The sequence below is a fragment of the Zingiber officinale genome, chromosome 8A (assembly GCF_018446385.1).
Source record: "Zingiber officinale cultivar Zhangliang chromosome 8A, Zo_v1.1, whole genome shotgun sequence".
Lineage (NCBI taxonomy): Eukaryota > Viridiplantae > Streptophyta > Magnoliopsida > Zingiberales > Zingiberaceae > Zingiber > Zingiber officinale.
The window spans coordinates 14,816,856-14,829,935 of NC_056000.1; the positions used below are offsets into that span (position 1 = coordinate 14,816,856).

At 37.5% G+C, this 13,080-nt stretch overlaps 1 protein-coding gene across 1 annotated transcript; it reads left to right on the top strand.

The window, feature by feature from the left end:
• The first annotated feature begins 1,965 nt into the window (after positions 1-1,965).
• On the top strand, positions 1,966-9,053 carry LOC122012656 (probable basic-leucine zipper transcription factor I). The gene is made up of 2 exons (XM_042569263.1): positions 1,966-2,577; positions 3,385-9,053. The coding sequence occupies exon 2, from the start codon at positions 3,506-3,508 to the stop codon at positions 5,879-5,881; it is 2,376 nt and encodes a 791-aa protein (XP_042425197.1). The 5' UTR covers positions 1,966-2,577; positions 3,385-3,505; the 3' UTR covers positions 5,882-9,053.
• The last annotated feature ends 4,027 nt before the right edge of the window (positions 9,054-13,080 follow it).

The window sequence follows — 13,080 nt, forward strand, 5'->3', positions numbered from 1 at the left end:
CAATAGAGGACCGGGAGAAGAAAAATCTGAAGGTTCAAACCTTGGAGAAAAAAGTCAAGGAAATAGAGACAACTCTGGCACAAGAACAATCGAGCTGATCGACGGAGCAACAAAAAATTATCGATCAAGATGCCAAGTTGAAGTCTCTCAAGGCCGAGATGGAAGCGTCGAAGGCCCAAATGGTTAAGTTTCAAGAGGATGAGCCCGCTCAGCTCGAGGACTTCCGAGTTAAATATCTCCACTCAAAGGGCTTCAACCTGCTCTTCTCTGATCGGATTCTATGACTTTTCAATCTCGGTATAACCAACATCTTCCAGCAGCTTAAGGATTGCGGTCACTGACTGCTGATGTCTCCGTTGATTCCATTCGGAAAGATGAACTCATGGCCTCGCTCCCTAAGGAAGTTGTTGCCAATCCGGAGTAGATTTTATATTTAAGTTTCTTGTCATCTTTTTGTACTTCCTCTAGTTTTTTGTAAACAATTTCCAAGTATGAATCAACGTTCCTCCGTCCTGCACATAGAGTGTCTCACCCTAGAAGTCTTTCAAGTGTAAATCAATGTCCTCTCGTTCGACTACATAGAGCATTTCATCCTTAAGGCTATCAAGTATTAATACATGTGTCCCGGCTCGGCGATTCAGTGTGTTCCATTTAACTTAGTTACCACGTGCAATAATTTGAATCTCATGAGCTGAGGTTAAGCAACATTCCATTATATAAAATAAGAATGGGCGCTTAGCTCGATCAGGTCACGTATCCCCCTCTCTTTCATGTGAAGATTCCTCTCCGCCCACTTATGATTCGCCCGATCAAGTTAGGGGTGTTTGACATTTGCATTTTTATTCGAAAGTCTTGATAACACCCGCTAGGTTTTATAACCGTTGCTTGACTATTGAATCAGGGTTTATAGTCATTGTTCGACTGTGGAGTTCCAAGGCTGCTTGAGATTTCTCCCATTTTCATCTTGTAAATAATAAGCTCTCGAGCGAAGCTTCTAAATGACTTTATATGGTCCTTCTCATAGGGATTCTAACTTGGTGACGTCACCAACCAACTTCACTCTCTTCTATACCAAGTCGCCGACCTGGAATGATCTCGAGATTACCCTCCGATTATAGCTCTGCTTCATGCGTTGCCGGTATGCCATGATCTAAACGACAACCTTATCTCACACTTCATCCACCAAGTCAAGCTTTATGAGTCTTCGATTGGCGTTTCCATCATCATAGAGATACACCCGGTCGGACTTTACTCCTACTTCGATCGACACCACTGTCTCACCCCCGTACACCAAATAGAACATGGTTATGTCGGTCGCCTCTCTAAGTGTGATGCGATAAGCCCATAATATGCTTGGGAGTTTATCGACACAGCTGCTTCTGACATGGTCGAGCCGAGCAAGGAGCCCTTCAAGGATTTCCCTATTGGTGACTTTAGACTGACCATTGCTTTATAGATAAGCACCTAAAGTGAAAGCATGGATGTCATAGTCATCACACCACTCTCTGAGCTTCCGTCCTGAGAACTGTCTTTCGTTGTCTGAGATGAGCTTGCGAGGGATGCTGAACTGACATAAAATGTTTTACCATATAAATTTGATAACCATGTGCTCGGTTATTGATAGCCATGATTTTGGCTATATTATTGTGAATCATAATGCATGTTTTTATTAGTTTATTCATAGCTTAATCTCTCATTAGCATCATATCTCAATATTGCATTTGATTTTGAACTTCATTACAAATTAGCTAGTTTTCATGGTATTTGGTGCTAATATTTGACTCTTATTTTGTAGACATCAAAAGGGGTATGGACCCGATCAGATTGGACCACACTTGGGCTCAAATCAAAGGCAAATCAAGTCGATCAAGCCTCGGAGCATTATGGGCCGTTCATCCAAGATTGAGCAAATCTGAGCTATCCATTGAAGATCTGGCCGATCCAACTTAATGGGGAGCAGATCTGAGCCATTTATGAAGATCCAAAAGTTTTGATCCAGATCTGAGTTCATCCAGCCATTGATCCAGCCGAATAAATTTGGACCGTTCATTTAAGATTGAGCGGATCTGGGCCATCCAGTGATGATCTGATAGATCCGACCTACGGGAGAGTAGATCCAGACCCTAGATCAACATCAGTACCTTCGGATCAGATTTTGGATGACTTTTCACCGTTGATTTAGCCCGAAATCATCTCCACCGTCCATTCCAGATCCAGATCTGATTTAAAACAGAAGCTACAGTGCCTTTCTGCTTCGTTGATTCCTCCGCGCTCAGCTCCGCGTCCCGGCGTCTTTCTTCAGGATTTCGGCCCCATCCTCCTTCATATCTACTTCTCTTCCTAATTGGCTTTGGAGCTTCCATTCTTTTGCTTCTAGGCTCGGATCTTTTGCACGCGCCGGCGAACATCTTTCCGGAGCTCAGATCTGTTCGTATGTCCTCTGTTTCAGCCATCATCGGGGGAATTCTTCGGTGATAGTGGCTTGCTCTCTATCAGAGAGTATCGATCCAGAGAAATCGGATTCAAGATCTGCGAAATTTCGAGCTGTGCAGTTCCAATCTTCACCGGCTTTTCCAGGAAAGTTTTCCTTGGTGCTGGAAGAGATTGAATTGAGTTGAAGTTTTCATTCAATTAGCTTGTGTTGTAGCAAGGGAAGACTTGTTAGAGGAGTAGTTTTGATTGGAGATGACTTAGAGTTTAGTTTTGCAGTTTATAGTTTCTGCGTTTTTGTTTCCTTTAGATTTTGCTATTAACCTTCTTGTTTTCTAAATATGAATTGTGTAGTTCTGATTTTGTTACTTTAGATTGTTTTTGTGCAATTCAATTCCATTTTCTCTTTTATTGTTACAGTCTAAGTTTTAATTTCTGCAATTCCAGTTTAGTATCAAATTGCTGCACATGTCATTTCTGAAATCTCACTTCTGATATATCCCTTTTAGCTTCTTAGTCATAGATTATGTTATTTTTCCTTAGTTAGGATTTGATTACTGCTCAAGATCAGATTTATTAGTTGCATTTTAATTCGCAATCTAGGATGTGAAGCAAAACTGATCATTCCCATTTTATCAGAAGAAAACCTCAAAAGGAGAATAATGCTAGTCTAATTTCAAACATTCTACTATTAGTTTCCTTGTGAGATTCGACTTGGGACTCCATATTACACGAGATTTACTAAAGTTAATTGAGTCCTTAACTTTTATTAACTTGATGTGCCACGTGACATGAAAATGGTAAATATCAAATTTTGGCGTCGTTGCCGGGGAAACTAGTGGAGTTTGCTTGTTTTTAGATTGCGTATAGTTCATCTTTTCTTTGTTTTCACTTTCTTGATTTTATTGTCTATCTATTTTTATTCTAACTATTGATTTTTGGTGATATGACCAGGTCCTCGTGTGGTAAACTACTTGATTTTGATCCAGAAATTGAAAGGACCTTCAGAGCTTTGGGAATTCAAGAGAACATTTCAGAAGACTCAGGAAGTTCTTTATCATCTTCAGATACCCCTATGGCTGATCATAGCAGAACAATGAAGGTGCTTGCAGCTCCTGATGAGGCTTTCAAATATTCTTGCATTACATATCCAGATTTGGCAGGAGACTTCGAGCTTAGATCTGGATTGATTCATTTGCTGCCAAAATATCAAGGATTATCTGGAGAAGACCCAAATAGACATTTGCATGAATTCCATGTGGTCTGCTCAACCATGAAGCCACAAGGAATTTCAGAAGAAGATATTAAGCTGAGGGCTTTTCCATTTTCATTGACTGGAGTAGCAAAAGATTGGTTGTATTATTTACCACCAGGATACATCACTTCTTGGATAGATATGAAGAAGGCTTTCTTGGAGAAATTCTTTCCAGCTTCAAGAACTGCAATTATCAGGAAAAGTATCTGTGGGATTCAGCAAGTGGTGGGAGAGACATTATACGATTATTGGGAGCGATTCAAGAAATTATGTTTAAGTTGTCCTCAACACCAAATCAGTGAGCAGCTACTAGTCCAATACTTCTATGAGGGTTTACTACCTATGGACAGAAGTATGATAGATGCAGCAGCTGGAGGAGCTTTAGTGAACAAGACTCCAGAACAAGCTAGGGAGCTTATTTCAAACATGGCAGAAAATTCACAACAATTTGGAAGTAGAGCTTTGACAACAAGAGGGGTTGGAGAGGTTCAAATGGTTTCCAATGAACAAAAGGAGATAAGAAGCTCATTATTGGAGTTAACATCTTTGGTAAAGCAATTGGCACTGAATAATGCTAATCAAGCTTCCATTTTGCCAAGTACACAGTTTCCATATCAATCGAAGGGAGTTTGTGGCATTTGTTCAAGCCAAGACCACAATTCAGAATTGTGTCCAAATCTTCATCAAGATGAGTCAGTAGCAGCATTTTCTAGAGCTCAGTTTCCTCAAAAATATGACCCCCATTCCTCTATTTATAATCCTGGTTGGAGAGATCATCCCAATTTTAAGTATAGCAACTCATTTTATCAGCAACTACCTTCGAATCAGAATTTTCAGCAACCTGCAAGTCAATTCCAGCAGCAAAATCAGCCTTTCCAGCAATATTATCAACCTGCAAGTCAATTCCAGCAACAATTTCAGCCTTTTCAGCAGTTTCCAAATCAAAATCAGCAATGGCAATTCCAAAATCAGGGAGTTCAGCAAGGGCAAAATGTAATTCAGAATGCACTTCCAGCACCTTCAAGATTAAGTTTGACTCAAGGAAGTTCTAATAACTCTTCCAATTCAGATGCACAACAAAAGATGGATGATTTGATGCAACAAATTTTGCAACAGCAGCAATTATTTTTACAGCAGCAGCAACATCAACAAAGGACAGATTCAGCTTTGCAAAATCTTGAAAGACAGATCAGCCAACTAGCAACAAACTTAAATCAAATGCAAGCTCAAGGTTCAAGCAAACTACCTTCTCAAACAATGCCAAACCCAAAGAATGTGAGTTCGTTGACTCTTCGAAGTGGAAGAACTATAACTGAACCCATGAAGAATATTCCAATTGGATCAGATTATGTTGCACCAGCTCCGGACTCACATTCACCAGATCTTGCACCAAGAAATTTGAATTCAGAATCCACTCAACCAGTACATAACAGTGGAAGAAATACAGCAGAACAGATTTCAACAGATTTTGGTTCAACAGAACAAAATGACTCGCAATCAGCTCCAATTTCAGCTCAAAATGTAGAGAAAGAATCACAACAGCAAGGTACTGAGATTTCTGCTCCATTTCCTTTCCCTCAAGGAAGAATTCAGCAAAAGAAACATGTTGAGGAAGAGAAAGTTAGGGAATTTCAAGAACTTGTGAATTTGTTCAGCAAAGTGGAGGTGAATGTGCCCTTGTTAACCATGATAGAGCAAGTTCCGAAATATGCAAAATTTCTCAAGGATGTATGTGTGCATAAGAAGAAATTAAAGGGAAATGAATTAGTTAGCATGGGAAAAAATGTTTCTGCTCTTATTCGACCTATTCCTCAAAAGTGTGATGATCCAGGAGTTTTCACCGTGCCATGTACTATTGGAAATTATGTATTTGAGGATGCTATGCTGGATTTAGGAGCTTCTATTAATGTAATGCCGAAATCAGTTTTTCTATCATTGGGTATTGGTCCTCTACAACCTACGGGAGTTGTTATTCAGTTAGCCAACCGTAGTCAGGCTCACTCAACTGGAGTGATTGAGAATGTTTTGGTTAAAGTGAGTGACCTTATTTTTCCAGCTGATTTCTACATTTTGGATATGGAAGGCGATGTATTAATGAATAGAGCTCTAATCATTTTGGGAAGACCGTTCCTTAAGACTGCCAGAACTAAGATTGATGTGCATGCTGAACTTTATCTATGGAGATTGCTGATGTAGTTGTTCAATTTAGCATTTTTGATACGATGCAACAAAAGAAGAACCATTCTATTTTCAGTGTTTATAAATCCGAATGGTTGGATACTATGAATTTTATTGATGCGGATTATGATGAAATTGTTTCAGACTCTAATGAATTGGGTTGTGAATCTAAACATTTTGGAGGTTGTATTGATAACAGGGAAATAGTTGAGGTAAGATCTGATTGTGGTCAAACTTCTGTGGATGAATCTATAAGTGTAGGGGATTGCATGGAAGCATTACCCCAAGAATCACCTAAATTGGATGTAAGTGAAGATAGTGTAGGGACTTGTGCTATGGAGCCAAGCACCCAAGAATCACTACCAACTATTGTACCTTCATCAGAACTAGATATTGAATCACAGAAAATTTCAAAGGACATTGCAGAGGAAGTTGTGGAGCCAGTGAGACAATCAAAGAAATTAAATAACCCATTGAACTCTTTTTGTGTTAGCAATATTTTTTCTAATGGTGTTATTGAGATGCAGGAGGTGTCTACTGGTCAACCCTTCAAAGTGTATAACAACCAACTTAAGAAATTCCTTCGGGGGAGGAAATGATGCAGAGTGGACAAGGTGGACAATAATGATGCAATTCACCAAAATCAAAGGGGAGTTCGTTCCAACTTAGCTTTTATTTTTGTTTTCACAAATAATAAGTCTTTGCTCTCACAATTTAGTTTTTAGTTCGTTTCTTTTAGCTTGCTTAGTTGCTTAATAAATTCTTTGTTTTCAAATAATAAGTTTAGTATAAGGGAATAAATTCTTTACTGTTTACAATTTCCTTATAGAATAAAGTTTGAATTTGGAATTAAAAAATGGTACCCCCTTGACAAGTTTTCTTTAGCATGTTAGAAGTAGAGAATGTGAGCTAGATTTGAAAATCTATTTTGGAGCTTAATGTCAATAATGGACTTTTAATTTTCTTAAGGTTTCTACTTAATGATGGACACTTGATTGGTAAATTGGATTGATACATTTTCATGCCTAGTGAGGATAAGCCTTAATTGAGTGATGCACTTGTGTTATTGCCCTCTAGAACTTGCTTTGATTCTTTCAAAACCACAATCCAATGGATTAAATCATGTTTATGAAGGTAAATCTATTTGTTTCTTTCTTTCTTTCACACAAATTCTTGTTTTTCTTCTTGATAATCATCAAATCAATTTATATCTTCTTAATTGTAATCTTTTGGATGTGGATACATTGCTTGCTATGTGATGAATTTTTGGTCACGATGGATAAGTTGAAGTGTGGGGGAAGAATGGAATGAACTTTGAGTTTAGTTTGTTTCAATAGGATTGTTGCTTCAAGAAGTTCAGAAAATTTTTTCACTTTGAATTTGGATCCGAATTTTGTAATCAGAAACATTTTTTTTTCTCCAGCAACATAAGAAATGCAGAATACAGAAATGAAGAAATGCTATGGCACATGATAGCAAGAGTGTATCAAGCTGTTGTGATACATTGTATCAAGATTTTTGGGTAGTTATCCAATTGAAGAAGAGTTTGGTTTAAACTTTTGTTTATTATTAACAAATGGTATTCAAGTTTCAACAGTTGGAAATCTGGAAAATTCTTGAAGATTTAATCTGGAACCATCTGTGAAAGGAAGTTTAATGGGTGTCAAGTGATAATTCTGTTCTAAAACAACAAGGTTTTAAATCCAAGTTTTTAATTCTGCAATGTCTAATAGAATCAGTCCTTGAGTTTATTCATGAATAAAGCGAGCTTAAAGAGTCTTGTATTCTGGAAATGGTTACTAAGGTGATGTACTCAAACTATTTGAAGACTGTTGGGCCTGAAATTTTGGTGTTGTGCTATAGTCTTAAAAAAGATTGTGCTGAGTTTCTTCATGATGTCTATAAATGTCTATTTTGATGGCATAGAATTCTAATGGCTGATATAAGGAACAAGTAAAACTGGTAAATTTCTGAAACTGAAAGTGCAATAGTTTACCTTGTTCGTGCCAAGTAAGTACAACTTTGAAGCCTGAAAATTTTTGAAGTGTTTAGCTGGATCTAATACTTCGAATCTGATAATTCATTGCAACAACAAGCTGAAAAGTTTGCAGAAACATGGATCTGTTGTTGAAAACCTGCAGTAATTCTTATTTGCAGTGCTTCATGGCATCAATACTAGAGTTTTATCCTTTAAGAAGTAATCTAGAATTGTATTGAGATTTTGTTTTTGCACAGTAGGAATTGTAGCATTATTGATGTGCAACAATTTAAGAGTCTCAAATTCAGGAATTATTTAAAAGAATGGTAATGCATTGAATAAATCTGCATATCAGGCCTGAAAATTTCTGATCCGGAATTCATTTGCATGCAAGCTTTTATTGATTAAAGAATCAAAGAGATAATCTAAAGAGCTTCAATTGTAAGGCTTGAATCAAAGGATCAATTAGAATTTAAGCTGATGGAACTATGAAATTCAGAACTTGATACATTCAGAATTTGATTGATAATTGCCATACAATTCATGAAGCACTTGAAGATGGCTTTTCCAGTTAATCAAGGAATAGCTACAAGCTATAATGAAGGAAAGGTTCGAGAAGTCTAAGTGTTGAGGATTGAAATTGATACTTCATTACAGATAATTCAGCAAATCTTTTGAATAAATTCAGATATGAAGTGTTGAATCTAGGCAGGGCAGCAGAACAGAATTTTTGAATTTGATGAATTCTAAAGGCAGTTGATCATATTGTGATTCTAGATATTATTTGAAATGTGAAGTGCTATTGATATATGTCGTTAAGAGATCTTATAATAGCTTTAAAATTCTGAAATTGTAAATGCAGGAATCTGCGGATTTCTGTACAGGTTCTGTATAGGTTGTGTTGTAGCAAGTTTAAGTTGCTTAAATCCGGAAATTTTTGGAGGCTGATTTGATAGGGATCTTAAGAGGCCAGATGTAAAGAGTTTGGAATTTTTGAAGGCTTAATGATGGTGAATTGATACAAATTCAGGAAATGTGTAGGAAATCAAAGAACCTGCTGTTACTGTGATAACTGGAATTAAGGGCTACTTAATTACTGGAAATCTGTAAGCTAGTTATTTGTAGGATGTTGATTAAAGAAGATCTTGCATATCCATCGTGTAGCTGAGTTTTAAAGTGGAAGTTTGATACAGAACAGTGACAAAGCCTAAAGACTGGAAGTTGGAAGTTGAAATCTAATTCTGTTCATTTTGCAGTTGAGTTAAAATTCTGAAGTTGACAGAACCTGAACAGAAATAATGACAATGGAAGTTTTTGTATCAAAGGTGTATCAGGATTTGGAAGTAGTAATGACAATGGAATCTGAACAGAAATAATGACAGGAGGATGGTATGCTAATTTCCATGTTCTCTGTAATTCAAGGAAAAAGGCAGTGATTTTGATATAAGACAGGAATGTCGAAGAAAGAAATACTGAAATTTGCAAATGCTGTGCAGTGCTTGGTGTATTTAAATCATACCATTTCTTTAAAACATTTAACATTGACATTGAATTTCTGAACTAATTTACTGCATTAATTGGAAATGAGATTATCTATCATTTGAGTTGCAAATGGAAGGAAGTTAAGGAAGTAGAGAAGAATGGCCGGTATTCATTAGATAACATTCTTTGTATCCATGTCTTCCACTAGAACTCAAATTCATTCATTCTTTCTTATCTTTCCTTGTTGCTAATTCTTTCTTTTCTTATCTTTTCTTGCAATTAATGTTTTGATGTGTACTTAATTCATATTCTTTCATTTTCTTGTCTATGATTAACTTTCATATTATGATTTGTATCTATGATCATGGTGGAGAGTAGAAGATAAGCAAGCTTATGGTAGGGCAAGAAGCACATTTAGCATGAGTGCCCTCCATTTTTGTGATTACATGTGAGATAGGATGAGGGCCACAAAGATTCTATCTTGTGAGGTTTTTAGTGTGAAATCAATTCCAATTTATTCATGATGGATGGAAATTATTATGTGGTTAACCAAGAGTAAAGTTTGAAGTCCATGAATGCTTGAGATTTTTGGAATGTGATAATCTTAGATAGTTTACTTTCTTTTATTTCTAATCATGTTTAGAAATTTGTTTAGGGGGTGTCATTTAAGTAGGATTTTTAGTTTTCTTGACTTGAACGGGACGTCCAAGATTAAGTGTGGGGGATTTGATAGCCATGATTTTGGCTATATTATTGTGAATCATAATGCATGTTTTTATTAGTTTATTCATAGCTTAATCTCTCATTAGCATCATATCTCAATATTGCATTTGATTTTGGACTTCATTATAAATTAGCTAGTTTTCATGGTATTTGGTGCTAATATTTGACTCTTATTTTGTAGGCATCAAAAGGGGTATGGACCCGATCAGATTGGACCACACTTGGGCTCAAATCAAAGGCAAATCAAGTCGATCAAGCCTCGGAGCATTATGGGCCGTTCATCCAAGATTGAGCAGATCTGAGCCATCCATTGAAGATCTGGCCGATCCAACTTAATGGGGAGCAGATCTGAGCCATTTATGAAGATCCAGAAGTTTTGATCCAGATCTGAGTTCATCCAGCCATTGATCCAGCCGAATAAATTTGGACCGTTCATTTAAGACTGGGCGGATCTGGGCCATCCAGTGATGATCTGATAGATCCGACCTACGGGAGAGTAGATCCAGACCCTAGATCAACATCAGTACCTTCGGATCAGATTTTGGATGACTTTTCACCGTTGATTTAGCCCGAAATCATCTCCACCGTCCATTCCAGATCCAGATCTGATTTAAAACAGAAGCTACAGTGCCTTTCTGCTTCGTTGATTCCTCCGCGCTCAGCTCCGCGTCCCGGCGTCTTTCTTCAGGATTTCGGCCCCATCCTCCTTCATATCTACTTCTCTTCGAGTCTAATTGGCTTTGAAGCTTCCATTCTTTTGCTTCTAGGCTCGGATCTTTTGCACGCGCCGGCGAACATCTCTCCGGAGCTCAGATCTGTTTGTATGTCCTCTGTTTCAGCCATCATCGGGGGAATTCTTCGGTGATAGTGGCTTGCTCTCTATCAGAGAGTATCGATCCAGAGAAATCGGATTCAAGATCTGCGAAATTTCGAGCTGTGCAGTTCCAATCTTCACCGGCTTTTCCAGGAAAGTTTTCCTTGGTGCTGGAAGAGATTGAATTGAGTTGAAGTTTTCATTCAATTAGCTTGTGTTGTAGCAAGGGAAGACTTGTTAGAGGAGTAGTTTTGATTGGAGATGACTTAGAGTTTAGTTTTGCAGTTTATAGTTTCTGCGTTTTTGTTTCCTTTAGATTTTGCTATTAACCTTCTTGTTTTCTAAATATGAATTGTGTAGTTCTGATTTTGTTACTTTAGATTGTTTTTGTGCAATTCAATTCCATTTTCTCTTTTATTGTTACAGTCTAAGTTTTAATTTCTGCAATTCCAGTTTAGTATCAAATTGCTGCACATGCCATTTCTGAAATCTCACTTCTGATATATCCCTTTTAGCTTCTTAGTCATAGATTATGTTATTTTTCCTTAGTTAGGATTTGATTACTGCTCAAGATCAGATTTATTAGTTGCATTTTAATTCGCAATCTAGGATGTGAAGCAAAACTGATCATTCCCATTTTATCAGAAGAAAACCTCAAAAGGAGAATAATGCTAGTCTAATTTCAAACATTCTACTATTAGTTTCCTTGTGAGATTCGACTTGGGACTCCATATTACACGAGATTTACTAAAGTTAATTGAGTCCTTAACTTTTATTAATTTGATGTGCCACGTGACATGAAAATGGTAAATATTAGTTATCTTGAAGAGCGGCTCGATCTTTACCCATTTTGAGAAATAATATACTGCCACAAGTAGAAATCTTGGTTACCCGATTGTCATAAAAAAAATGGTCTAACGATGTCCATGCCTCACTGGTCGAGCAGACAGTAGATGCTTTTAACTTTTTGGTAGATCGGTGCAGGATGTTCTGGTATTTCTGATAGGACGGGCAAATGACCATCGTCTGAGCAGCGTCATCTTGAATGTGGGCCAAAAATATCCGGCTAGCAAGATCTTGTGAGCTAGTGATCTGCCGCTCGGATAAGGGTGTCAAAAATGAACCCAACTCAATGACTTAACACGAGTCGACTCGAAAAAAAATCAAGTTCGGGTTAAGTATTTTCGGGTTCGGATTGGAGAGTTAAAATTTTTAGGTCGAATTCAGGTTAACCCGGGTTGACCTAAATATAGTATTTAGTGAGTTTTTTTTGGTTAAATTTAATTTAATTTTTAAAATTAAGATGCTTTTATGTATATTAATATTATGTTTGTATGATAATGATGGAGTATTGAGATAAAAGTAAAGAATTATAAGGAAAATAGCCAAAAAAAAAAAATTGTTTTGAATTAGATTTTTGGGTTATTCGAGTTGGTCAGGTTCAGGTTTAGGTTTTGAGATTTTGGGTTGAACTCGGGTTCAGGTCGGGTTTGGGTTGGGTTAAAAAAAAACTCAACCCGACCCGATCCACCCGAATTGACACCCTTACGCCTAGATGACTACCATAGGAACCTTGGTGAATTTTTTACAAGATGTACTCAATGTCATTCGATCTGATGTACTTAATTAGCAGTCTCGAGAAAGCTTTTTTATATAATTAATCTCCAATTAGTGTGAACCAGATGACTCTCCTTTTTAACAACTTAGCTTCCTCCCTATCGCCCGATGTAACCCCCGATCGGAGGAACTCTATCAGTGGCATCCTCCAGTCGCTTGAGAAGCTTATTCCAGCTGTCCTGTCAATATGTGTCACCAGTAAAACTTGCTCGACCGACTTATCTATGATAATCAGAGATAAAAAAAACTTGCTAACTTGGCCAACTCGTCAGCATACTAGTTGTCTGACCGGGGGATCTTCTATATAATTACTTCTTATAAACTTATCTTCAATTTCTCGAAAGCTTCGGCATACAACTTGAGTCGGGCATTACTTATCTCGAACGTTCCCAACAGTTGCTGAGCTACCAGCTAAGAATCTGAATGGATGAGGACTTTCGTGGCTCCCACATGCCGGGCTACTTATAGGCCAACTATCAAGGCCTTATATTCTCCCTCATTATTTGTGGCCCAATAATCTAGCCGCATGGACAACTCCATCCTATCCTCACGCGGTGATATTAATAGGACCCCTATTCCACTGCCTTGCTGAGTGGATAAGTC

Bases quoted from the DNA above. Each gene is read 5' to 3' on its own strand.
- LOC122012656 (XM_042569263.1), top strand. From the start codon at position 3,506: ATGGCTGATCATAGCAGAACAATGAAGGTGCTTGCAGCTCCTGATGAG.